Genomic DNA, 27,944 nt, shown 5'->3' with positions numbered 1-27,944 from the left:
AAGTTAGTGAAAAGAATTAAAAGGAAACGGAAGTGGGCAGAAAATGGAGGAAAAAAATCTTCAATTGGCAAAGGCTATGGCAAGTTTGGAGGTCGAAGATAATAAATTGGCTAAAACAGTTGTCTCCAGAATGCAGGATAGAACGAAAATATTCAGGTGAGATAACAAGTAATAGATAAATATTTTTAACTTGATAGAGATAAAATTTTAACTGTACATTATACAGTATCAATTTTAATTACTATAGTATTTATGTGTGTATATATGATATAATAATTATGAACAATTATCAACGTAATATATTAAACATTAATAAATTAATGCATGTATTAGATTGTTCGGAAGATAATTTCGTTATTTTCAGTCGTAAATAAAAGAAGATTTTCTTATATTTAGAATCTAAGACATTTTTAATAATGGCGAATTGTCAAATTTGATAAATTCATCTTTTTGATAATAACCGAAATAAAAAATATTTCACGTTGTTACGAGACCATCAGTATCCGCCATTGCATTTATTTTGCCGCCATTTCCTTTGAATGGAAGACCCAAAAATGGCGCATCTTTCGAATTGTAATTACTTTAATGGGATTACAAAAAATTGATTTTTACACTGACTATTCTTTTAACATATCCTCTCGGTAAATAACAAATAATATTAGTTTTACTTACATCGCGTTATCACTATTTAAGTAATAACACTGACAAAACTTTGATGAAAACCTGATGCAATTCTGACGCAAAGCTGAATTTGATTTTTCTTTTCCGATGCGATAACAAACAAACTAATGGGCAAATCGAAACTCAACAAGGGTACAAATAACGTCTATAGTTTTTAATAATATAAAATTATAATTGATCTTGAGATAATAAATAAGATTAGATATCGATAAACGCAGCACCTTATGAGATGATTGTGCAAAAAAATCGACATAACTTTCCGAACAATCCGATATTTGTATTCTACGCAAAAAATTGAACGAAGAATTCAACGGTACTAATTTTCATTCTAACCTTTGACACGATACCGCTATTTTTCACGCCATTTCGTATTCTCGGGTTTATTCGTCAATGCGAATTGAAAAAGTTTATGTTACCGGGTCCTATTGTTACTATGACCCTGCTACGACAAATATTATTATTTATTTTAAAAATCGTACCATTAATCGATTCTTATAAAGAATTTTCTATTTTATTTGTCTAATTGTAAATTAATTGTAAATTTATTATTATTATCTCGGGATATATAGTTGCCACGTGAAACCAAACGACTCGGAGTCGATTAGTCAGTTCTAAATCGACGATGAACGTGTTTCTTTTGCGACCTAATACGGTTTGCCGGCAAATTATTTGCTGAACGCTTACACGTATGCGTGGATTTCTTTTTTACTCGTCGCCCATGTATCGAAAAAAATAAATTGTAGATAATATCGGAATTATTGTGTAAGTGTTGTCGTTCGCTTTTAAACACATGTAAGTTTATTTGAATTACAAATTAGAAATAAATCATTAGCCAATTATCTTAAGAATTCATTATAGAAGCGGAATGTTTAGTATTGTAACATTTCTTTTTGCTTTTTATTTATGCTTCATATATCCAAAGTTTGATATTTTTATTACAAAAGATATGATAATTAAATAATTTTTATTTGTTTTTTCTTAACATATATTGATCGGTTATTACGTGGAAAATAATAACGCGTTTCATAAAAATTGTTATTAAAATATGAATAATTTAAGAGAATTTATAATATTATCTAATCTCAATTAAACATAATTTATCCGAGACAACAGAAAATACGATAAAAACAACTTGCATAATTTCACATTTATATTTTCAAGAATATTTACATATAATACAAAAATATGCAAAATAAAAATATGCTCGTAACCGATCAATTATTTGTTATTAAGATTCATTTAAATGTCAAGGATTAAATGTATGTCATTCTATTGACTTTTAAGTCTTTGAATGGGAAGCAATACCAAGTGCGATGGTGGTGTAATGGTCAGCATAGTTGCCTTCCAAGCAGTTGATCCGGGTTCGATTCCCGGCCATCGCACGATTATTTTTTTTTCTTTTTTTTGCTAAATCAAAATTCATTTCCATCGATCATCGCATTTAAATTATTTTATTTATAGGATATTTTTGCATTTGAATATTTTTATAAATAAATTACGATTTTAAGATTTAAATTTTTATTTTTATAATTAAAAAGAAGACATTTTATTTATTTCAATTTATAAAAGTTATGTATTTTGAATTTTAATTATTAAAAAAAAGTAGGATTAACGCATACCTAATTCTTTTCTTTATGCAAAACAAAAAAGAAACGCGTTAGTTGCAAACATTACTTACGAAAGGAACAAATATAATCCACTTAAGTTTGATGATTCATGTCAAGGTTCCTGACGAGGACTTTGTTCTTCTAACTGCTAACAATACTCTTTTTTGTTCGAATTATAAGAGCAGAACGAAACACGATATGTATACACATACTTCAATTTTATAATAATCATTCGGTATTGATGTATTATCTTTTGTTTTAAGTTAATAATACTACTTGTCTGACGGTTAAAAAAATTATTCAATTTTTTTTAGATATAAGATCAATGTAATTGCTTCAGGGCTCGATGCTTATCTCTAAATTTAAATTGACATATTCGAAGGGCTTCTACAAAACGAAGTCAAGGATATCTGCTTTTCTTTTTACAAATGCCGTCATATTAAAATTAAATTATTCGTTTGAGGATCGTCAAAGAATCAAAGATAAAAAAAAGAGTATTGGAAGTAACATAAAAAGTAATTAATGATAAGTTAAGTCAGCACAAATTTACTAATTTCTTTTATTTCTTGTCTCTTGAAGCAATACGCAGTTCTTTTTATTGGCCGAGCCAGTGGAACAACGAAGGTAATCTAGATTTCTACCTTTGTACTGTTCTTTGTAGCTGCTGCCGTTAGCATGAACAAATCGTATTCGTATTTTATTCTGTCGATAATTACCCCGTTGATAAAGTAGTTTTCTTTCTCGGGTGCATTTGTGATTTATTATAATAAATATAAACATTGAAGTATATATATTTATGCAATTTCAGTAGATTATATATAAAACATTATGTTTATATTTATCATAAATGCACTTTCGTATTTATTACTTGAGTCTATTAGAAAATTGCACGAATTCAAGTATTTAGAAAAGCATGAATTTGTTACCCTTAAACATTTTCCAATAAAATTATAAATAGCGATATAGTTTCAATTATCTTTAATTAGTTCGTTTAAGTTTATATTTGTCCAATAATTATAAACGATCTTTCTTTCATAAAAAAAATATTTGTCAGAGTAAACATAACCGAGTATTGGAATATTTATCGGATTAAATTCGCATCTAAATGTCCTGGATCTATTATGCAAAGAGACTCGTTTCCAAGAGTCCTGTTTGAGTGTATTCAGAAAACCAGAACCACTTTCTCGTCTCTCCGTTCATAACAATTCTACGAAAGATGAAAATTTCAATTTCCATGTAAACGCATAACACGAGAAACATTTTGAAGATTTAACGAAGATATTTGTTTTTAGTAAGAAACAATTAACGATAACAAGTATCAGCAGCAAAAATGTTAAAAAGAAATTCAAACATTGTTATTATCCATTCGAATACTCTTCATGAACTTGAGTGTTAACCCGTATCACGTACGTTATGTGTGCACAAACGTATGATAATAATTATAGCAATAAACCCATATCGAATTCAAACCAAAGATAAAATCGATATTATTTTCTCGGTCAAACTCAACTCAAATATCATCCGATCATTCGTAGAATAAATACGTTTTGTTATCTTATAAAAATTTATTCTCTCATTTTTACAAAATGATGTCATAACTAGATGAACTGTCTCTTTTCACGATCATAATATTTGATGATATCGTTATCTGTATTCCGTAAGAATAAAAATGTATAGTTTGTTTATAACTGATACGAATTTTGTTTTCTATCGTTATCTCCTCATTATTTCGTGTTTACCTTATACGAACGTCGCTTGAGCACGCTTATGTGTATAATTAAAAAACAATTATGTATAGTCGCATGACCATTATATGAGTTGGTAGGACCTTTAAATAGATGACTCATAATATAGGGGTCGCTTGTACATACGAGACCTTTAAATGGAAGACCCGTATTTGGGTTTCTAGTAACAAAAGGGTTAATCATTTGATTCTAATTATTGTATTTTTTTCTTTATTAATTACTTTTTCTTTGTTTCATCGTGTAATTTAATGTCAAATGAAAATATATTGTCTACACACGTTGCGTATTTCTAAAGGAGATAAGAGAAGAGGTGTATGAGCTGGAACGTTCAGTTAGTCGCGCGCACCATAAACGCCAATATCAGTTATCGAACAAGAATGAAACTGGTTAGGTTATCATCGAGGTTCTTCTCTTATCATTTAAACTTTTTCCTATCTTTCTCCGTGTAATAAACACTCGTCAGAAGAAAGATGAAAACGTTCGACGTACGTGGCCCCTTCAGTTGAACGGTGCGCGGTATTTAGCGATGCTCTGCGGTAGAAGCGTCCTTTACAGGGCTGTCTTAGGAACAACAAGCACGTTTTTCAAATCTACTGCAAGGTATAAAAGATAGATAGCAATCTTGGTCGAACGTAAGTCGTATGATCGATAACGTGCTCGAATTTCATTTCATTATTATATATTCGAATCTTTACAAATATTTATTGTCTTTCTATTTTTCATTTTATTTCATTCGAAATCATTGTAATAGTTTTTAACGCAATAATAACTTCAATTAATTCATTTGAATACGTTTGTGTATGTCTATGCGTGTGCACGCGCAAGCGTGCGTTCACATACGTGTGATTGTAATCAGTCTTACTTATCACAAAAATGTTTGTACATGTTTTGAGATGTATGTTGTTGCTTTATATGAATGTTGAATATATTTATTTGCGATATTTTTGTATTTATTTATGTTTTATAAAAGAAAAAAAAAGGTGTGCACTGCCCGGGAATCGAACCCGGGTCGCAAGAATGGGAATCTTGCATGATACCACTACACCAGCAGTGCTGATGCACGGGTTGTAACATATTTACTTTCATGTACATGCCTTCATGTTACTAATAATTATTGTTATTTTTGTACACTTGCGAGTAAAATATTATTTTATATCGGTTGTGGAAGTTTTTTTGTTATATTTCATGCTCCCTTTGTTATACGTTAATATCGTTGAATTGCGATTTACGAATTACGTTTACATCATCTCGCGTAGTAACTGACGCAATACATCGCTCACGTTTTATTACTTTACGAGTCACGTTCGTGTTTCAAATTACGTTGATGCACGATGTGGATAAATAAAAGAGACAACAAATTTATCCCTTACATCATATCATCGTAATTTCATTTTCATTTAGGAAAAAAATAATATTATTCCTGCATTAACATTTTATCAAGAATATTTAAAACATCATTTAACACAATTATTATATATTTAAAATCATTTGTCCTATATGAAAAAAAAATAATTTCTTGTACAAAAACATATTCGTGTGTGATGATCGATAAAAAATATTTTTATTCGACTAAAAAAAAGAAAAAAAAATAAACGTGCGATGGCCGGGAATCGAACCCGGATCAACTGCTTGGAAGGCAACTATGCTGACCATTACACCACCATCGCACTTGTTAGTCTAGTTTCCAGTTAACGTAATCAGGCCCCATTATTTATAGATTTTCTACCTCTATTCGTATTATATTATTCACACTATAATTCAATTATTTATTATTTTATTAAAACTATTTACGATCCATCGCGAATTTTATCCATAATTATTTCCAGCTATTCGAACAAATTGCGTTCACGTTTCAACGACTACGAAATAATCTTTTCGTAATAATAATAATAAAAATACTAATCTAATAATAATAATAATAATAGTAATAATAATAATAAATATGAATTATTTAGCGAGAAAGCGTCACTTTTCATGGAAAGCAAGACGACAGGAGTATTTCATTTTTTCTTTAATAGAAAGCGTTTTCTACGTATTTACCACGTTATTAACATAATTGTTGACATAAGAAATCCTTCATTATGACTACCATAAAATAGTTTGAAAGTCGACTAGATAGACAAAGAGTTTTCTATAACTATTAAACTGATAATTTTTTGTCTTTTAAACCTACTTACAATAGATTAGAATTGTATATCTCACATCAGTGAATGAGAAACTTGAGAAAGAAAGAAAGAAAGAAAGATGGAGGATCAGATTAGAAAGAAACGGAGAATAATGTAGCAGTATAAAGCAGTGATTCCCAACTTTCGTTGGGAATACCCCATACCTGAGCATCTCAAAAATCCTGATGGCCTTTCACCCCTGTGACACATAATACCTATTATTAAAAAAGTGAACTATTAATCACCTGGAGGAATTCTAAAAGATCATTAGCTTGGTTCAAACGAGCTTCCGAACGAGAAGGCGTACATGAAACAGAGAAAAATGATAGAAACAAAAGTTCAAAGCAAAAAAATTCACCGTTAATAAGTCATTCTCGAATTAACCTCATTAAAAAATCAAGTTGCTCTCTTTATGGGGCACGTAGCTCGTGTTGGAAACCACGAGTTTAAAGGATAATAATGAAGAGAAAGAGAGAGAGGGAGAGATAATATTATTGTCGAGTGAACAGGAGAGAAAAAGTTAAGTTTTTTTAATTCTTTAGTAGTAACTGAAGAAAGACCAGTGTTGTTCTCAGCGAATAACATGATGTTGAAGAAAATAGGTCGAGTCCGACACGCAAGTGAATCTAACTTGCATGAAGACGTTGGAATACTGCACCTAATGTTCTCAGTTTCTTTCTTTCTCCCTTTGTCTTTTTCTTTCTCTCTCTTTTCGAATAGTGAGCTACAAAGTCCATTAGCCTCGAGGCCATTGTCGCTTTTACTGGCCGGAAGTCTGTATTGCCATGAGGTGGAGACTTCCGGCAGCAAGTAAGACGACAAGTTTCAGCCTTGGCTAAGCGGTACCTTTTGTTCTTCTTACTTCGAGTGGAAAAAAACGTTCTTTGAAAATTATGAATTTTTTTCTCCTTTTCTTTTTCTTTCTTCTTACATAAATAGATTAGAATTTTTTCAACGCTAAGCTTTACAAAAGAAATACATAATTTATGATAATTTTTAAGTCGTCATAAGTGCACATATGTATATTGATTTGATAAAAATAGGCCACTTGTGTGCGAGATTAACATTCAAATTATTAAAACTATTCAAAATGATTGGTCAAAGTTAAATGAGTTTTTTTTCTCTTTTCTCTTTTTTTTCATTTTTTTTCTTTTTTTCTTTTTAGTACAAAAATATTAATATTCAGTTATTACGAAAGTAATCTCGCTTTTTTTTTCCACCACTGATGAATAAAAGATGAATAAAAGATCTTTACAGTAGTAAGCAAGCAAAATATAACAAAAATGCTAACTTCGATTTACTTTGATTTTTTATTTCTGATGCCGTGGCTGATAAAAAAGCAACGAGATTTTAAATCGCGTCTGTAAATGTCTGTTGCTAGAATGTAAAATGATTTAAAGGTTTGGAACGAGTTTGGATTTCGATTAAAAAAATTTTTCTTTGTATTGCGTCGTGAATTAGGCAAAAAATAAATTGCTAAAATTATTCCAGAGAATCCTTCATCTTTTTTTAGCTATCTGACTTATATATTTTTATATAGTATATATATTCTAAAACTAATCGTAAGATTACGGCAGAGAGATAGAAGATTCTTCTTTATAACTAACAATAAACTCGCGTAAGGGTAGCAAGTTCCATTGTTAAGTGTCATAAAACCTGAGTATCGTAAAACCGTCACCTGCGTCTATTTAGGAATAACTGATTCTAAGCTATTATCTCGAGTTCATAAGAAAAACCAGAAGGAGTTTATGATTATTGAAGGATTATTGAAGGACAGGCTAGCTAAAAGAATTGAAGAACAAAGCAGAGTAGTAGGAAAGACTGAAAAAGTAACAGCTAACCTCGTAATAAACATCAAGCACCACTTTTATCATTTGTTGTAACGGAATAACGGAATAACCGAATGTACCATACTTCAATTAACAGTGATTGAAATTGTGTTTGAAAAAGTCCGTGCACATGTTTACGTGCACAGTACAAAAAGTGAAATTCGTTTAACGATCGTACGAACAACAGTGCGTGAAACGAAATTACTTTTCGAGAGATCAAATCATTTTTCTCAACGATATTTTCTTTACTCTAAATTGACATTGAGTTTTAAAATCAAATAAATACTCTAATAAAGTTTTACTTTTTCCTTACGTAACTTATTTTATCGATAACCAATAATTCTGAATATTCTTGCAAAAACAATTATGCAATAATCGTCGGTAGTGCTAATATTAAATTAAAAAAAAGAAAAAAAAGAAAAAAAAAAAGAAGAAATTTTTTTTAATTAAATATTATACAGAATAAATATTTGCATTAATTAGATGGCCTATCAAAGATCAAAGTTGATGTTTCTTTTATCAATCAAAGCTACAGTTACGATCTCACACTGGTAGGATAGTTGGTTGTGTAGTGAGCTGGTTGAGTTAGAAAGTGGACGTCGTACGTTTACGTATATATACTAAAACACGTATTTACGTATACGGGACACTCACACATGTATATCATATGTATATACGTAGCAAACTGGCTGCACCGTATCGCTTCTCGTCAGTAAAGTCTCGGCTCTCGAGGATAGCGGATGAATGTGCCAAGACTTCGTATTCTTGTATTTGTATCGTTTTTTTTTTTTTGGTTCGAACTTAACGGAAAGTGAAATGAAATGAATTCACAATTTAATCGTTTACTTTAACACCAGATGTTACACATTTCGCGTATGATAAATTTCGTATGTACGATATCGACAAAGTTTTTTGCGCGTGTCACGTGTTGTAAGTGATGAACACAAATTTGTATGTTCTATGCTATTAAATTCGATCAAAAAGTTTCGAAATTTTTTTTTTGAAGAAAAATATAACGAGAAATGAAGAATTTCTCGATCCAACGCGAAAGTAATTGATATTTCGTTATAAAATCATTGATTTCGAAACTCGAATCGATTTATTCTTCGATCTTGACTCTCGAGTGTTAATGACAGATCTCTCGATCACTACTCGAGGTCAACGTTATTTTTCTTTTGGCACTAGTCTAAAGTACGACTATTTCGATCGTCTATTACAGAGTGTGTTCTACGATCAAGAATAAAACTATCCCTTTTGACGTCACTTACTATCATTATTTTGTTCTTTTTCGTTTGAATCGTTCGAAACTATCGGCGTTAAGAGTATTATAAGAATCTAGAACGTCTGAACTATTTAATTCCATTATTTTGTTCGCTATACATTTGTAAAGTACACGTAGGATTAATTTTATAAAACGTTAGGGTTCGTTGTTCTTATTTTTGTTCTTTTTTCTTCTTCTTTTTAAATTCGCACGCAATAAATCTTACAATACATCCGGCATCGAGTTGCAATAATGTTGAAAATAGAATTTCTTAATCATTACGTAATCTTACTTCTTTCATCCTTGATTATATTGCAAATTATAGAACGAAAAGAAATAAATTGATTAAAAAAAGAAAGAATAAAAAGAAACCTAGTATATCGCGAAATAAAAAGGATACATACGAAGGAGTGTTTTTATTTTATTTGAAAATAATTTCAACGTTACTTTTATCTACAACGATAAACGTAAATTCGCCGAGCAAGCGGAATTATTAAAAGCTTTTGGAATCGATCGACCGCGAACCGTGAGGGAAGAAGAAAAAAGACTGACATAAGAAAGAGAGAGAAAGAAAAAAGAAAAAAAAAAAAGAGAAGTAGAACGTTGGTAACAGAACTCTTGTTAAAAGCGAAACCCTTCGACGATAGTGATAAAGAATACGCGTACTTGCATAAATACATATGCATATGGGAACCCAAAGAAAAAGAGAGAGAGAGACGGATGAAAAGAAAGAGAAAAAATCGTGTTACATCTATTTGATTCGATTTTGAAATCGATTATTCATTATCGATAGAGAGTAAACGTGGTTCGGGTTAACTTCGTGAAGTGAAATTTTCCCGAGTGTAAAGAAGTGGGTCGAGCGCATGTGCACAAGCAACGAACACACACACACACACACACATACACAAACATATATATCACACATAACACTCTCTGTAAAACGATATGAAAATAGACGCACTTGAGTAACTACTTTAAGATACGTATATGTATGCACATACATATTTACATACGTACAATGCAATAATCCGATTCGAGTTTTTATGCTTCAAGGATATTTTCTAAAATTCTGAAAGAATATCATATGAAAAAAATTCTAATATTCATAAGGAAAGGAATTATTATTTGTGTAGTATTCGATTAATTAATATTTAAAAAACAATAACCTGAAACGTTTTATCCATTCAACGAGTTCGAAGTATTTGGTTGTTTTGAAAGTAATTTCGTTCGTCGGATAGTAAATTGTTGAGTAAAATTCAAATGAAATGGAGAAATAAAATGTCAAACTCTTTAAATCAAAATATAGCCTATCGGCAGCCCCTTGTTACGAAAATTTTTTAAACAAAAAATGCGATGTAGGTCAGGGTATCTCTAAAATAAAACGTCTAATGACTTGAACTTTTCATTTCGATGGCAAAGAAGAACTATTTGACGGATCGAAACGCAACGAAATTCTAAATGACGTCCGAAGTGTCTCTTGTTAGAATGTTGAATGATTTTTAGATTTAGAGTAAGAATTGTTATCGGGAAACGCGATTAACGAAATTACTTTCCTAACAACCCAAACAATCTCATAATCTTTGAAACTGGCGCAATTAAGTTACGTGATCTTTGAACAGCTGATCGGTGAAACAACGTAGACGCGATACCTGTTCAAGAAGAAGAATTTGCGGGATTTTTTTAAATTTCGTCTGGACATCAACCTTTTCTACAAAGTTTTTTTATCCTCCAAGAAATTTGATTTCAAGATTTGTCCCAATCGACTGTCGGAAAAATTGTGATATTTTCTATATTCGTGAGATTTGTACAATGGAAGAAGGAAGAAAGTTTTGGAAGACGTCCGATGATTCGTTATTTTCAAGGATATCATTAATGAGCCAGGTGTTGGATTAAAATCAAACGGCGACGTAAATGGATAATGGAAATGGTGAAAGAAAAGCCACGAAGACGAAGTGTGAGCGAATTGCTCGATTGGAGATCCATGATTGGATTGAAAGGTGGAGCTGTTAATTCCGAGAACAATGATACCGATGGCATTTATTTTGATGATTATGATCAAAGTCCAGAAACTAGGCGAAGAAAACGTTCCGGCACTTGGCCGTGAGTAAACACTATAAAAACGTTGAAATATAGTTAATTCTTTCTTTATTTGATCGTATATTCTAACGATTATTAGTATTATTTAAATGAATATTATAAACATTTAAATATTTTGTTTATGGAATCAACGTTCATTTCCAGCTAATATTGAAAGTAAATCGTATCGTGGTCAACAAATCCGGTATGGTCTAGTGGCTAGGATACCTGGCTTTCACCCAGGAGGCTCGGGTTCGATTCCCGGTACCGGAATATTCTTTTTGTTTTATTTTTTTTTTTGAAAACATTTTACAACATTAAATAGAAACATTACTCTTGAATCGAAAAACACGAATAATTGTTATTTCATAATTTCATTATTATTATAAAATAAAATAAAATATGTTTGTTGTCCGTTCTCGTATTGAAAGTAATTGTATAGAAAAAGGGAGCAATGCTATATGTATTTAATATTCATAACAAGGCACTGTATTCATTCTATTTCGTAATTAACCAGAAGAAACGTAATCCGATTTCAATTCGCGATCGAAACAGGAGACAGGACGCGTTAACTTGATCGGTACACTCTCATTCGTGCATTAATCTAAAGTAACGACAATAAAAATGATGATACTTGCAAAAAAAAAAATACCTCAAGTAAACGAAATTATTTAAAATTCGTAATATTTTAACTATTACTTAACAATTTTTGTATAAAGTACGAAAAAGAATTTTTTAATTAACACAAATCGTATGTATTAAAAATTTACATATCAACATAATTCACGTGTAAGATGATAGTTCAATTTAAATTAATACTCTTAACGAACCAATTTAATTTTATATAATTTCTGTGAAAAAAGATATATTCATTTTATTAAATTTCATGGATCGTAAACTTTCTCGAAATGAAATGACTCGAATTCATAAAAGTAAAATATAAAGAAAGAAAGAAAGAGTGAGAAAGGGAGGAAAAGGGGGTAAGGTTTCGAAAGGAGCAATTGATTGGTCGGGCAAGGTTTACGACGCATGCGTTGTTTCGATAGCGCAACTCGTACGACGCTCAGGCGTCGTGACGCCGGTTGTCGTCATCTTCCTTGGTTAGTGTCAAAACGAGGAACCCACCCAGTCGGTGTTCTTTCCAGTTCCTCCCTACGGGTACGTGCCTTAATCCTCTTCGATCGTCATCAGCTCGTCTGTTGCATCTTCCGTTCTTCTCTACTTAACATTTTCTTACAAAGTCTTCCTGGTTAGTTGTACATAAAATATGGACGAGGCCGAGCTGAGGTACGAACCCGGACACTCTCTCTTTCTCTTTCTCAACGCACACACACACACATACATACACATATACATATACCCGCTCTATCTCTCTTTACCTTTATCTCGAGCGTTGCCAAACTTGACACCCGATGCGACTAGCCTACATTTTACATCGACTAATTTTTTACTAGATATACACAAAATTATTCTAGTTAATCAAATAAATGAATTTTCTATAAATTATTCTCAACATTTGCCGAGATTAAATATAAGTGTGCACGTTTAAAACGAAATATTTAATTATTGTATGTGTCGGTAATTACGAAATTTGGACTAATCGTATAAGTCAAAGAAAAAAAAATGTAGAAGAATGAATTTTATGATTTATCTTCTATTAAAATTAATGACATTATTAAATAAGTTTGTATAATTATTTAATTATCGACACACATTTTTTATTTCTACTATTTTTTTTTTATATACGAATGAACGTTCTATATAATTAACAACGAAATAAATAATATTCTTTATCGACAACATTAAAAAGAACTTCTTGCGTTCTAATAATAAATTAATGTTACATAATATTTATATACAATATACGGATTCGTATATAATTGAAGATAAAAATAAAGATCGTTTGGCAAATATTAAATAATAATAATAACTCGCGCTTAAGTATCTTATGTTAGCATAATGGTGTTTCATCGGGGTCTTAAAAAAGAGAACAGCTGGTGATGTTGCACGTAAGACGAATGGGGAGTGCTGGACGGCGGGAGGGGGTCAAGGGGGGGGGTTCAAATGGATGCAGAGGTTTCTTTCTTCGGCCAATATAAGGGGGGGGGGGAATGCGTATTTTAGTTTGTTTGCTCGTTTTATTGGAGCGAGAAGCGAGAACGCGTTCACCTTTCGCCGCGTTCAGTTGCTACGGAATGTACGTGTTTGCTTCGGATTTTACTCGATGCCCTCGAACGAACGAACGTACAGACCAATGAAGCCGATGCGACGGTCCATGAGAAGAGAAACAACTTCTCCTTTAAGCATCGATGTTATAGGTGGTGCCCCGTTTAAGAGAGCTCTGAAGAATTTCAAAAATTCTCAGGATGCAATCGATTACCGAACCGGCCCCCGAACTTTTTGCGTTTCTCCTTTTCGAGTTCGTTCGAGTTAATTCGTCCAATGTTGCTCCTCGCTGCTGGAACCTTTGGAATCTTTCAAAATGATTCGACCTAATTTTCTCTTATTTTTTTACTTTATTACCTTTTTTTATATTTTACCATTCATTATTTTATTAGTTTAATTTTGGTAAAGAAAAATAAAAGAAAGAATTTTTGTTTATACATTTTTTAAATTTAATTTGCAATAATATTAATAATGATATCGAACGATTTTTATTTTTTTCTTAACATTAATAATAAGAATAATAATTTTGAGAACGATTATTATTAATATATAACAATTATTATTAATATTTGTATGTTTCGCGTATAGAAATTAGATCATAACGATTGGATCTTGTTTTAAATAACAAAGAGTTTTGTATTAAGATATAATTTACTTTTCAAAATTCATTTTTCTTGATTACTCGTACAGGTGAAAACTTTCAAACCATGAAGAACAATTACGACCTTCTGCGAGTTTCTTTCTTTCTCAATCAGGGAGAAAGTTAGTGCTCGAAAGTATATACTTACCAATCGAGTGAAACTAGAAAATAAAAATATACTTTACAACGTTAATTAGATAAAATAGTTCAAGTGTGTTTAAAAAGACTTATATAAATATTATTTCGAAAAGAGATAATTCATTCAAAATTTCCCTATTATCTTATTTGATCGTGCGTAACCGCTGTGTCGATCGTTTCTACTGTTTGCTATCTAATCACTCTACACACAATATGTGTACAAACATCTGTGATGAGAAAACATGATGTTTCACGTTAAAAGCATTCATTGAATAATGCAATGTACGGCGCATCGAGTTGTACGGAAATAAATTTCGTTTTTTCTTCAGAGAGTAAAAAGAAGAAAAATAACAAAGGACAATTTTTTCCTATTGAGAACCAAAAGACATTTTAGATGAACGCGAATTTGATTAAAATGACAAGACAGATTCGAGTGTGTCCTGCATAAACGCTTTCTTCTTTCAGTGATCGTAAAATTGAGCATCCTTACCGACCGATCTACACGTGGAAGAAAAGCCACAATATCCGGGTAAGCAAGGGCGAACGATCGTCATTCCGCGAACAGCCATCTTCCGATCCGGTTCTCTCACCGGTTCCTACAAATCGATATTTTTCTTGACATTATTTCTTCTATTTCTCTTTCGGAAAGCTGATAAATCTCGAGTGCGTCAATTACGGTCCATCGTTCGTTACGAATATTCCGTCTAAAAAGTTTCTAAGTGCCATTTTGTTGTTTTTCGTGTGCTGTTATTACATACGAGTGACGTGACGTCATTAAAAATAAAACAAAATTATCTTCGATCTACGAAATTTCAAGGAAACAAAGTTTAACACAATCACGTTTGCATTTTCTTATATGTAAATTATCATTCATAATAAGAAAAGATCGATCGATTAAAAACGTTCACGTTAGATTAATTCATTATTTCTTACCTTTTTGTTTATCTTTTATCGAAGTCTTTTGTGTGATCACGTGTTTTTTTTTTTTTTTTTTTTTTTTGAATATATTTACGAGACGTTCAATTTATCGAATACATTTTTCTCGGTTTATTTTTTTTTTTGCCTTCGTATACAATTATCTCCAAGTATCTTTTTCGATAAGAACAATTCATAAAAAAAAGTATTTCATTTCTTTTATAAAAAAGATTAGTTTGATGTTTTTTATTATTTATCCGACGAATTTAATAAAGATGCACGATACGCGGGCGTGGAATCTTTGCAAGATTAACTTTCATTCAAGATAATGATATAATATCAGCGAGATGACTGAGCGATAAATAACGTAAACGATGACTGAGCGATAAACAACGTTGGCGATGACTGCAAGAGATAAAAGCACTTAAAGAAAACGGGGACTTTTTAATAACTGTAATCTTATTTATCAAAATATTTAATCAATAATCTCTTACTTTTTCTTGCTTATAATTATTAGACAAATTAATCTATTTGATCGAGCACATAATTTCCGATCTGATGATTATTAAAATGATCTATAAATATAGAATTTTGTTTGGAAATGTTTCGAGAGGAATTTGGAGAAAAAAAAGTGTATCTTTTATTATTTCGAATGACTGATCATAATTTTCTACAATCATCGAATCTGTTAATCATCAACAAACACACCCGATATATGATCTTATCAATTTTTAGCAGACATCAGGAATTAAAAAAAAGAAATAATTAAAGGTTTTTTTGACCGGTAAGGTAGAATTCTTTATCGACCGAGTCCAGACGGGTTGGAAGACTCGCTTTAAATTGCTCGACACGGTGTTCCGATTTCACCGTGCGAGCTCGTTTCATACTTGCATAATGGCATTCCGAAGTTGGATGTAATTTTTACGGGTCAACAGTACTGTCAAATGAAATCTTACCGTAAAACTGTTCTACGATGTCCTATCCTTTCTATTAACATTTCTCGACTCGTCAAAATCTTGTGCAATTCTTCTAATCTCTGATCAATAAGATTTAAACAAGTGTTTTTTAAAATCTTTCTTATTCCTTATTTATATGTTCTCCCATTTATCGCCCTTATCGTTAATTAATTTTCCTTTCAAATTATAATTTATGTAAATACAAAATTGAATATAAATTTGATCCTTTATTGTACAATATTGTTTGCAAATTGAACTCTTTCGTTTTGGTATGCTTTGGCGAGTATTGTTCCTTATAAATTCGCTTGTATATTTGTATCCTTGCATGGTAAAACCTCTATACGAATAAATGGGACCTTTCCATGGACGACCCGTATATGGGTCGCGAATAACGAAAAGGTTCAAATTCAAAACAATACGATTAAGTTAATACAAATTATTTAAGTATAAGTTTTGCGCTTCAAATTTATCCGTTTTTTTTTGTAATTCAAGTAATTTCTATATAAATATTTTATTTAAAAAAGATATTTTTTAAACGTAAATTAATTGTATAAGAAATTAAAAATTTTATTACAAAGAGGTATATTAGATACTATGAATTTCGTAATTATATTATTAGATTACATAGTATATATGTACAGGCGGTATTGACTCACGAACAAAAAAACATTGTGTAGGATTGTGTTAAGAAAATAATCGATGACCTTGTCATGACGTAAAAAAATGACTTTAAGAAAAAAATTGTCCTGAATACTATTTTCGTAAAAACGAAGAAAAATAATGGAGATAATTGAGATGACGATATTTACATAAAATATGAATAATTAAAAAACACGATTCACGCAAGTTCAAGGTTAGTCGGTAGAAATTCGAACGGTATTTTAAAGTTACAATGACAAATTATTAAACGATCGATCTTCGATTTTTCTAGATACTTTTTTTTTCTTCAGCTTTGCACTTATTCGACGTACGGAGACGAAAATAAAAATGTCTCTCATAAATTATCTTTTTTTTCGTTGATGCAGATTTTTAAAGAACAACCGAAACTAAAAAGACAGAAAGGAAAATAAAAAAAGAAAAAGACAAAAAAGTGTTGCGAATAATTGATCATTTACAAAATGACCGATCAAGTGTCGCCGTTACGCGAAAACTTTGTTAATGGATATTTAGATGGGAATTTCGATAACGTCGATCAATTTGAAAATCATTCCGACAAAGGATCGTTGGATAATTCTCCACGAAATCGCGTGCTGAGGTATAATAAGTAAAAAAATAAAAAAAGAAAAAAAGAAAAAAAAAATTATAACAATAACAACGAAATCAATTAGTAATTGAAATTTTATAATCGTCAAAGTATTAAAATTTTCATAGATTCGTCAATAAAAATGTTGTTGACAGGTAAAAAATGATAGAATGCAAATGAGTCGCGTTAAAAAAATGATAATATCATCGTATCGAATAATCAATTCACATGAATTAAAGCAATAAATACATGTAATTACGTGTTCTTACATCGTATTCATAAAATTGTGAAATAGTTTCCGTAATATGTATTCTTTGAAGAATTGTTTCTATTTTTATAGATTTTTTATTACTGCAAAACAGTAATCATCGGACTGTTTAATGCGACAACGTTTTTTTATTGTTCAATTATCATTTGTATCGAGTTTTATTTTCTGATTGATTTACTCGCGTCTTTAACTAATATTTATTTATTTTGTTTTTCCTTTTTTTTTTGTTTACAGGAGAACGAGAAGCTTAAACGCACCAAGTCCGATACAACAATTTGGACCATGCGGGCGTATAATGAAAAACTCGGCTATGGTCATGTGAGTAAATTGATTTATTATTAGAATTAATCATCATGAATTTTCTCTAATAAGTAAATTTATGTAACTGATTTGTTGCGTGTTATTTAATAACGATCGCGACTTACAATTTATTCTTACAAATCTCATTAACAATTCATTAAAAACTTCATGTAGAATTCATTATAGATTAAATTAATTTAACGACAAAAAAGAAATGCCAGCCATTTAATTCGGTAAAATGTCTACACTGTATAACAGAAAATCATTTCAGAAAAAATATTACAGTAAATACCGATTGTTCAAATCTCGTCACGCAGAGGTTGTTGCGTTTGGTGATCCATCGACGAGTTTTTATTCATAGATTTATGTGTACGAATAAATCTAAAAGCTTTTTCTTTTTTTATATGACTCGTATTGGTCATTTAAAATTCAAGGCCAAAGTTAATTAATGCTAACCGTTACGAACAATTGTTGAGATCGAACAAAAACATCGGTTGAAAACGTTCATTCTTCTGACAAAGATATGCTATCCATGAATTTGTCCCGTATTGTTGTTCGGTCGAACAATTCTGAAACACCCAACGTATTGTTCAAAAATTACCTCTTCCAATTATCATTTGTTCAGACCGATGCACAGTACTTTGTCCGATGTGCACTTGAAAATATTTGAATAAGTGCAAAAATGGGTCAACGATTTCATCTTGTACAAAATTCGAAACTCTATTCACTTCTGAAATTCTGTAAGCTGTGTAAAAAAAGTGACGTAAAGTGATAAACGATGATGGAAAATATTTTCAAACTTGTTTCTACATCTCGAGAGATTAAAAATAATAGAAAAGTAATATAGAGAAGTGATGAGTTAGATCGAATGAATTATTTGATCAATGATCGATGAAATTCGTCTTCATTGTCAATGTCATTTGTCAGATCGTGTGTCGATATTAATCATCACGTATTGTAAAGTTTATGGTCATCGTAGAAGGCACAGAAGTCTCGTGACCTATATCACGGGAACGGTACTCTGTGCAGGCGTTCACCATTCTTTGTGATTCGATCGAACCGATCGTAAAACTAAATAAAATATGTTCTAGGTATTGTTCACCATTCAATTCACCATTTAATTCGTAAAACAAATCCTATAAAGATATTATATATATATGATTATATATTTTTAGTTATCTTTTTTACAATAGACAGACACATTTTTCTTTTAGATAATCGTAGAAGAATGCAAAAGAAAAACACACACAAAAATTATAAAACGTGAGATCATAATATAGAAATACAGTTTTGCCCTTGATCGATGGTATTCGCCTACGTTATGCGTTAGAATGATAATATAGATGTAAAGAATGATTTCAAGGTTTTTACATCAGTGTTGATTCTTCTTTATATATTCATGGATATTATTATTATTATTATTAATTAATTAAAAATTTATTTCATTCGTTTCATTTGTTAATTTCATAGTTGTGAAAAGGATGATCGTTACAAAGTTCATTTTCATTCGAGAATAAACAAGAAAAATAGTCGAATCATTAAATTCGTCGATTTAGGTATTGATGTTAATAATATTTTGAATAATTTAATTACATGCACGATTTTTCGTTAGCATAGAATTTATTACAACACGTAATAGAAAATAACAAAAAATCTATTATAAAAACAAATGTTACTATTGATCTCCATTGAATTGAATACATACCTACATATTGTAATTTTGTAACCACAAATTCTGCATTAGATTATGCTAATCGTCGGGAAACGGCACGTTGAATAATTATTTTTTAAAAATCTAATCGTAAGAAAGATTGCGAGTCATGTTTCCAAATTAATATTGTCGTATTATTACATCATTTTCTTGTCATTCTCGTCTTTATTATTCTTTTTGTTACGTGAAAAATGACAATCTTTGAAATAAGGAGTCTATTTTCTTTTTTTCGTTAAATTATTTCATTAGACTGTTTGACAAATATCGTATTTCTTCGAAATTTGATTCGAGTAAGTAATAGTAAATATTTTGCATATATTTCGTGACGCTGTATTTATATTTAATTATGTTCTCTATAAGTTAACATACACACACGTTGATGACTCATATTTTTTATTAATTATCATATTAATTAATATTGTATTTATAATATATAAAATATAATTTCACGACCAAAGTGTTAAAAGTTTCTTAAAACTGTCATCAACAATTCTCAGGATACCTGTTTTTCCATTTTTCTCAATAAAGTTCCAAAAAATGTAGAAACACATTTGTTTAAAAAAAATCTTTACCATTTGTCATTATCGTTCGTTATTATACAAAACACTCGTTTTAACATAAGTACAGATATGCCGAACAAAGCAAAAATAAAAAAAAAGAGAGATAAAAAGAGAGATTATTTTATATTAGCACGTGGACACTGATGAAGGAGATTTACGACGCATGCGCTTTAACGTACTAACGTTTACCATTAAAAGTTCGAAACGAGCCGTATAGTTAGCAGTTAGCGAGTGACCATCGTAGAACGAGAAGTGTCTTTTCGTCGTTGTAACTTTTGCAACTTCATCATGGTTGGAACTGTCAAGTGAGTTAGAATGACGCTAATGTCTAACTAAATTAATTTATTAATTTTTATCAATCATCTTTAAAGTTATTCTTCAAAAATTACTCGCATGTCACGACGTGTCATTTATTAACTTACGTACGATAAATATTAAAGTTAATTAAAACATCAGATGAAACAATTAGTACCCCTTATTATTAATATTGGATATTAGATTTATGGTATATCGTAGAAAGTTAAGTATATATATACTTAAAAACACATTATATTAATTGATATTACAATTACTTCATATCATAATGAACAATATTACTAAGAAAATAATTTTACTCGAAGAAAATAAAATGAAAGTTCATATTACGTCGATAAACATTCATTAAGAACTCCGTTTAAGAATCCTCGCTTTCCCTACAGATCGAAATTCCAATTCAATGTTTTATTTACAATTCCGTCAGAAGCACGGAAAAAAGTTGCAATAGAAACATGGAATTCCTTCCGAAAGGCAGTAAGCCAGTTTGGACCAACCCGGTTGCATTATCTCGTTGCATTATTATCTCGTTGCAATCCGACACGGTAATCAGCACGTCTTCGAAGTAGCAGCTAGCTAACATTTTTCACCACTTAGAAATTTCCAAAGGGTATAAAATGAACGACGACCCTTCTCATTCTTCGTCCTTTTCATCTTCTTGCTGTTATTTCCATTGAAAACATCAAAATTTCTCATCACGAAGATTCCAATGCGTAGGGCTTCCCCCTCCCCATTCTAAAAGTCTTCCAATAGACCTGTTTACCTGTTTACCTGTCTATTACCCTATACCTACATCATAGTAGTTCAGTAGATCGTAACACCGATTAGATTTATTGTGAAAAAACTTCCTCTTTATGGTATAGTTTATTGTACCAATAAACTGTCGGTATAAATTCAAGATGAAAGATAGATTTTAAACTGCACGAAATTTTTGTCCCATTTTTCCAATCTTATTCGAAGTTTGGATTTCTGCCTATTCTTTTGATTTTACAATTTTGAACATACGTTTTCCGGCGCCACTCGAACGATCGAAGAAGTACTCTCTCGCTATAGTGAGTCGGAGTTAGATAGCATAATTATTGAGGAACGCGTAGGTAGTCAGCGTAAGGTATTCGTAATTCATTGATTTATTTTCTTAGCACGAACTTACTTACTTTTATCTTGACCAGGAGTAACGTTACGTGTGTCTATGACGACGATTACTGTGCCTTATGAATTATTATTAGGCAAGTTTTTCTACGATCGATAATGACTCCCCAACTCGAATGGATGGATCCCCGTAGCCTCGACCTCTTTCTAATAAATTTCTTCAAATGATCCCGTTTGTTATTTTCAATTGAACACGGTCCTAAAAAATTGTGGTAATAAGAATACAAAAATAAAATATAATTTAATAAATCAAATATTGTCGACTTCTTTTTCTTATAAATTTCTTATTGATCCGTTTATAATTGTGAACCTAAAAAAAAAAAGAAAAGAAAAGAAAATACATAACAATGATATGAAAAGAAAATTCAAATGAAATACAATCGGAACAAGATCCTAAAATTAAAGCAATCATATTTAAACTAAAATTACAATGACACATAATAGAAGAATAAAATAGTACGGATAGATATAGGTAAAACAATGAATTGTAGAAGCTAAACAACTGCTTATTCTATTATATTAATATTTAAAAGGCTATTATTTAATAATGACTAAGCTTAAATTTGTGAATATTCATAAAATTTGCAAAGGGTCACATCGTTATAATACAGGTTGAATATTTCAATATTCCGGAAGTTTCGTAGTTAGTACGTAATTGTCGTTTGCATTCGGATAAGTAGGGGTGTATACATATAAAGGTAGGAATGCATTGTACGTTTTTCAGTTAAATTTCGAACTCGTTCCAAGTCTTTCGGAAATACTATGTCTCTAATCAAATCTTTTAAAAATGGATATTCGGAATCATGCAATTCGACTATTTCCAATAAAGTGGCTAAAAACAATGTAAACAATTTAATTGACATGATTTATAGGACCATTCAGGACCCAGCCTCGCAAAGGTTGACTTGGTACAAACCACCGCTGAGCGTCCTCGTGATAAAAAAGGTCCGTGATTCGTCTGTTCTACCACCGTTTGTGCAGTTGGTAACATGGCTGATAGAAGTAAGTAATAATTACGATTCTAACAATAAAAGATGATTACTTTGTGTTACGTAATAACGGAAAAAAGAACGATAAAAAAACGTAATCGCCGTAAACGTGTTTGTGCGTTGAGCGGAAAACGATTATTTAAATGTAAGGTGGAAAATAATTTTTACTTTTTTCTTTTTTATTTCCTTTTTTTTTTTTTTCTTGTAAATAATTTTTTTCCAATAAATAATTCGAATCGTCGGTTGTATAAGACAAAATGTAATTCAATTAAAAAACCGTATATAAATCTGTTGTTAATATTTTGCTATAGTTGCACGTAAATCAGTTGTCATACATTGACGCATAAATTTGATTTATGCTTATTATTATTATTATTATTATAATTATTATTATTATTATTATTATTATTATTATTATTATTATAATTATTATTATTATTGCTTCACGTAATAGATAGAAACCAACGATGCATACAAATGCACATTTCTTTCATACTTTATCAAGAAAAAGATTCAAGCCCGATATTCTTTGTTTTTATTTCTGAAATAATTTCAATCCAAGTAATGAAAACGTCGGAATTTATATATAACAATAGAATTGTGTATTATCATTTTCTTTTCTTTTTTTCTTTTCCTCAAGCGATTTTAATGCAAATTATGAATGTCGTAGCTTATCGTTGCATGTTAACACGTTAACTAAATCACATCGGCCATTCGTGACCAGCGTTTATTTTTTCAATCGGGTTATGGAGGTCAGCCGTGATCGTTATTGCTATAATCTTTAATATTTTATTATAAAATTGTGGCTTCTAAATGTAAAACTTGTCAAATTTACGTATAAAATCGACGTGTTTTAATCGTACCCTTTCTTTTTTTTTTTCTTTACAAATGTTATTAATAACAACGATTATTATATGTTATTAACAACAACGATAATAGACAAAATTTTGCTCAATAATTCATTCTTTGATTTTTCTGTAAAATGTACATAATCGTTTCTCGGAAATGTCACTCAAACGGAACGAATGAGCACGTTTATATTTATAGCCAAATTAGAACTTTGTTTGCTTATCTTTCACGTGACCAATAAGTAGGAGCAATTTTCGATTTCGCTAATGGATTCACGTATTGGACACCGTTTTTTCACAGTTATATCACGTGATCGTTATTATTTTTTATCGATAACTACTTGTATATGTATTAATATATATATATTATACGATTTTATATCTACTTGATCTTTTGTGGATAACGTTTAGGAAAAACGAATGGTCGTATTCGTCGAAGCTACCGTACTCGAGGACTCAGCATTGGCTCGGGATTTAAGATTTCAAGGAGTTCGAGACAGATTACAAACGTTCAGAGATGGCACCGATGATTTGCAGGTATTGAAATTTATCGATTTTATTTGCTAGATTGCAAACCACGAAAATCATAATCGAAGATAATGAATTAATATGTATACATGTAAATAATAATATCGGTATCGATAAGTGATGTAACTATTTCGTTATAAAAGACTCATATAAGGGTTATAAATGTAAAGGTTCGTATGTAAGATCGATTTTTATATGGGTTGTTCATCCAAAGATTCGATTGACCCATATAAAACTCGCGCATATCACCATACGTACCTTACCTGAATATTTATATGCATAATCTTATCTGTTGTACAGGATAGAATAGATTTTATAATATGTTTGGGAGGTGATGGCACGTTACTTTACGCCAGTCTTCTCTTCCAACAATCCGTACCACCAGTTATGGCATTTCACCTTGGTTCATTGGGTTTTCTAACTCCTTTCGAATTCGACAATTTTCAGGAACAAGTTACGAACGTTCTCGAAGGTAAATATAGAAAAAACGCAAACGTTAGATATAATTTTTTGTTCTTTTTTCATTTACTCGTTAATGTAATATATTTAAATATAATTTTGAAAAATCGCGTATAGAAAAAAACAATAGGATATTATTCTTTAAAAATGATCCCTCGCGATTTAAGAAGAAGAAGAAGAAAAAAAGAAGAATAAAAACAGTCGTAATAAGACGCGTGGAATGTGCTAAAGCGAATGTAATTCACGCCAGGAAAGCGAGAACAAAGCGGTAGAATATTTTTGTTGTCACGTTTAAAATCTTGTCAACACATTTGATATCCTACGTGCATTATCGCTCGATCCAAAAGTTTGAAGAGAATTAACAAATTGCAAATCGAATATTTTATTCCGAAAATATCATGCATAATTCATTCGAATGTTCGCTAAGCTTAAAACAAAACTTCATTTCCTGTCTCGTATTAGATTCTTTTCCTTTTATGATTTTGACGATATCCATTTCGTAAAATACAATATCAATAAAAATTATGTTCGATCATAGATGCGATTAGAAGCTCGTTAGTTCGATAACAATGATTTTTTTTTTCATTATATTTTTGGAGATATTTAAAATTGATTGTTCTGTGTACACAGGTCACGCGGCCTTGACCCTTCGGAGTCGTTTAAGGTGTATCATTATGCGAAAAGGAGAAGAGGGTCAGCCATCTAAATCACCAACGAATTTGTTAGTACTGAACGAAGTGGTCATAGATCGAGGACCTTCGCCATACCTTTCAAACATCGATCTTTTTATCGATGGCAAACATGTGACAAGTGTTCAGGGTGATGGTCTAATCGTCAGTACACCAACTGGCTCTACGGCCTATGCAGTAGCTGCAGGAGCTAGCATGATCCACCCTTCGGTACCTGCGATCATGATCACACCGATCTGTCCTCATTCCTTATCATTCAGGCCAATTGTTGTACCAGCTGGTGTCGAATTAAAGGTGATTATTATTTTTATTTTATATCATCTATTTTTTCATTTTCACCTCGTTCACAAAATGTGATAAAATAATTCAATCATTTTAGTGCTGACTTGTATAAAAATTTACAAGTTTTGACTGAAGTTTCATTGCGTTATCATTAAATATTATTGAAATTTAATATTATTGTATTAATCGTGAACAAAGGATGTCTCGAACGAATTAGAAACATTCGATTGGATCGAACGAGAACGTAGAAGGAAACTTGACTCCTCGTAGTCCACATTCCCAGACCATGCGTTGCTCTCCTTGGCTTCTTCAAAATCTTCGCAGTCGAGTGGTTCCTCCACCCCCCTCCCATCCTCGTGGACTTTTGCCGAATTTTTGTTTTGTTACGAGGAAAGATTCATTAATTCTGTACGTTACTTTTGATCGTAGATTTCAGTATCGCCAGACAGCAGAAACACTTCGTGGGTCTCGTTCGACGGTAGAAATAGACAAGAGCTGTTTCACGGAGACAGGTAAAAATATTCTTTCGAATCGTTAGGTCTAATCGAGGATCTTCCTCTTTTTGTATTTTCAGATAATGTCTAACAATAATGCCCGCAGCACGGCTTACGTTTCCTTTGATGGTCGGAATCAACAAGAACTACGAGTCGGGGACAGGTCTGTCCATAATTATACAAATGATTACGTTACTGGTTTCTACCACTTTCGTTTTTTCGTTTCTTTTTTCTTTTCTTTCTATTTGTGCGTATGCAGTTGTTTCTTTTCATTTCAAATTCATTAAACGTTATATACATATATTATATATATATGTTTTAACACTGCTATACTATAAAAGATACAAAACACGTCTTTCGCGTAATTGTTGTTCCTTCTTCATTAAAAGCTTTAATCTCTTGGTTTTATAATCTATCTTATCCATTTTCATTTGAACGTTAACGAAGAACTCCAAAACTAGATATGCTTCTCCTTTCACTTTCTGGAATTTCGTAACCAAATCGGAAACGTTGGCTGATATCTGCAGGGTGATGGTACTTTGTATTTACCCCGTCTTTTATATCCGCATTGTGTCTTATGTTATATTACATTATATTTGTCATATCTTTACATCCACGTTATCTGTACACATGTGTGTATAAATATATTAATATGTATACGTATACTATATAATATATATATATTGTATATTATACTAAAAAATATATTTATGCAACATGGACATACATAAATGCATCTTCAATTTCAAATTGGAAACCACGTGCCGGCAATTATAAAAGTGGACTATATTAAAAAATTGAACAAATTTATTTAATAATATAAATCATTTAGAATCGATCATTTCAATTCCAAATGAGACTAATATTCTTCAAAATTTTGGAAAGCAAAAGATTCGAATGTAAACCAAACTGGGTCCTATCAAATGAATGTATTTGTTCAATTTATTGATTCAGTCTTGCACATTATATAAATATATGTTAAAATTATTGTCAATTGAATAATGATATAACAGAGATCATCTTAACTAATTCAGACATTATTTTACAGTTTACAAGTGACAACGTCGGTATATCCTGTTCCTAGTATTTGTGCAGCCGATCAAATAACGGATTGGTTTGATTCTCTCGCCGAGTGCTTACACTGGAACGTTAGGAAAAGGCAAAAACATTTGGACGAGCTGAGTGACTTGACTCATTCATCTAGCAACGATACCCTTGACTCTTTGGACCGTGACAGCTAGGCGAAGGCGTGTGTTATAAATAGACAATAACAATTTAGCACAATTGGTAATATCAAACACAAGTCTAAAAGATTTGTGCGAGTGCCTCTAAAGTGATAAGAACATAGAATTCAACTTTACGGATAATAGACGACGGGTTTTGTTCTGTATCATTATGAAAAGTTATTGGAACTATACCGGTGTCAACTGAGATAGATCATTAATTATTCGACTTTTAAAAGGCGAGTATATAATATATGCTCGCTCATAGTTACATCGATTTGTACGATAATATCCAAATGAACATCGAGACATTTGTGCAAACATAGTGTGTCATAATACAATTCGATGCTTCTGATGAGTTGTTAATGAACCTCACCTCAGTCGAAGGGATAAATGATATTTTATTATCAAGGATCAAACGTTTAAAACACACGTGCATTGAAAAAAAAAAAATAGAGAAATCGTAGGTTTCTGTATTTCTTTTTTTTTTTCTTTTTTTGTATCCTAGACTGATTGTATATATTCCAGAGAAGCGTTTTTGTCTTCGTACGTTATTATCATCATCAACGTCGTTTTATAAATTACCGACGATAAACCACGAGCCATTTTATTCGAACTTTTACATCATATTCGAAATGGTCGAGATAAACGAAGTGAAATTACACGCATACACGCATACACACACATACAATGAAGCTATTAATGCGCAA

The 27,944-nt window shown here is 31.0% G+C and overlaps 1 protein-coding gene, 1 long non-coding RNA gene and 4 other non-coding genes across 15 annotated transcripts; 4 read left to right on the top strand and 2 right to left on the bottom strand.

The window, feature by feature from the left end:
• The first annotated feature begins 63 nt into the window (after positions 1–63).
• Positions 64–27,944, top strand: LOC122526499 (NAD kinase-like). Of its 10 annotated transcripts, none has more exons than XM_043649934.1 (9): positions 70–156; positions 2,868–2,912; positions 17,925–18,008; positions 22,595–22,724; positions 23,971–24,096; positions 24,388–24,559; positions 25,177–25,529; positions 25,947–26,029; positions 27,060–27,944. In XM_043649934.1, exons 1-9 carry the CDS (start codon positions 77–79, stop codon positions 27,250–27,252), a joined length of 1,266 nt encoding a protein of 421 aa, XP_043505869.1. In that variant the 5' UTR covers positions 70–76; the 3' UTR covers positions 27,253–27,944. The 10 variants fall into 10 exon arrangements, with proteins under 10 accessions (XP_043505870.1, XP_043505869.1, XP_043505871.1 ...); XM_043649932.1 differs by lacking the exons at positions 70–156; positions 2,868–2,912; positions 25,947–26,029 and adding exons at positions 8,735–8,957; positions 10,908–11,388; positions 26,092–26,174; XM_043649931.1 differs by lacking the exons at positions 70–156; positions 2,868–2,912 and adding exons at positions 8,735–8,957; positions 10,908–11,388.
• Trnag-ucc lies at positions 1,992–2,063 on the top strand. The gene has a single exon. It is a non-coding gene; the product is annotated as a tRNA-Gly (tRNA).
• Trnag-ccc lies at positions 5,017–5,087 on the bottom strand. Its single transcript has one exon. It is a non-coding gene; the product is annotated as a tRNA-Gly (tRNA).
• On the bottom strand, positions 5,629–5,700 carry Trnag-ucc. Its single transcript has one exon. It is a non-coding gene; the product is annotated as a tRNA-Gly (tRNA).
• Trnae-uuc lies at positions 11,566–11,637 on the top strand. The gene has a single exon. It is a non-coding gene; the product is annotated as a tRNA-Glu (tRNA).
• Positions 15,332–17,246, top strand: LOC122526501. The gene is made up of 2 exons (XR_006306084.1): positions 15,332–15,676; positions 17,111–17,246. It is a non-coding gene; the product is annotated as an uncharacterized LOC122526501 (long non-coding RNA).

This window comes from Polistes fuscatus, unplaced genomic scaffold (genome assembly GCF_010416935.1).
Source record: "Polistes fuscatus isolate 324 unplaced genomic scaffold, CU_Pfus_HIC Scaffold11, whole genome shotgun sequence".
NCBI classification, from domain to species: Eukaryota; Metazoa; Arthropoda; class Insecta; order Hymenoptera; family Vespidae; genus Polistes; species Polistes fuscatus.
Note: the sequence above shows the minus strand (reverse complement) of the source record. Positions and strands in the feature narration are given on the sequence as shown.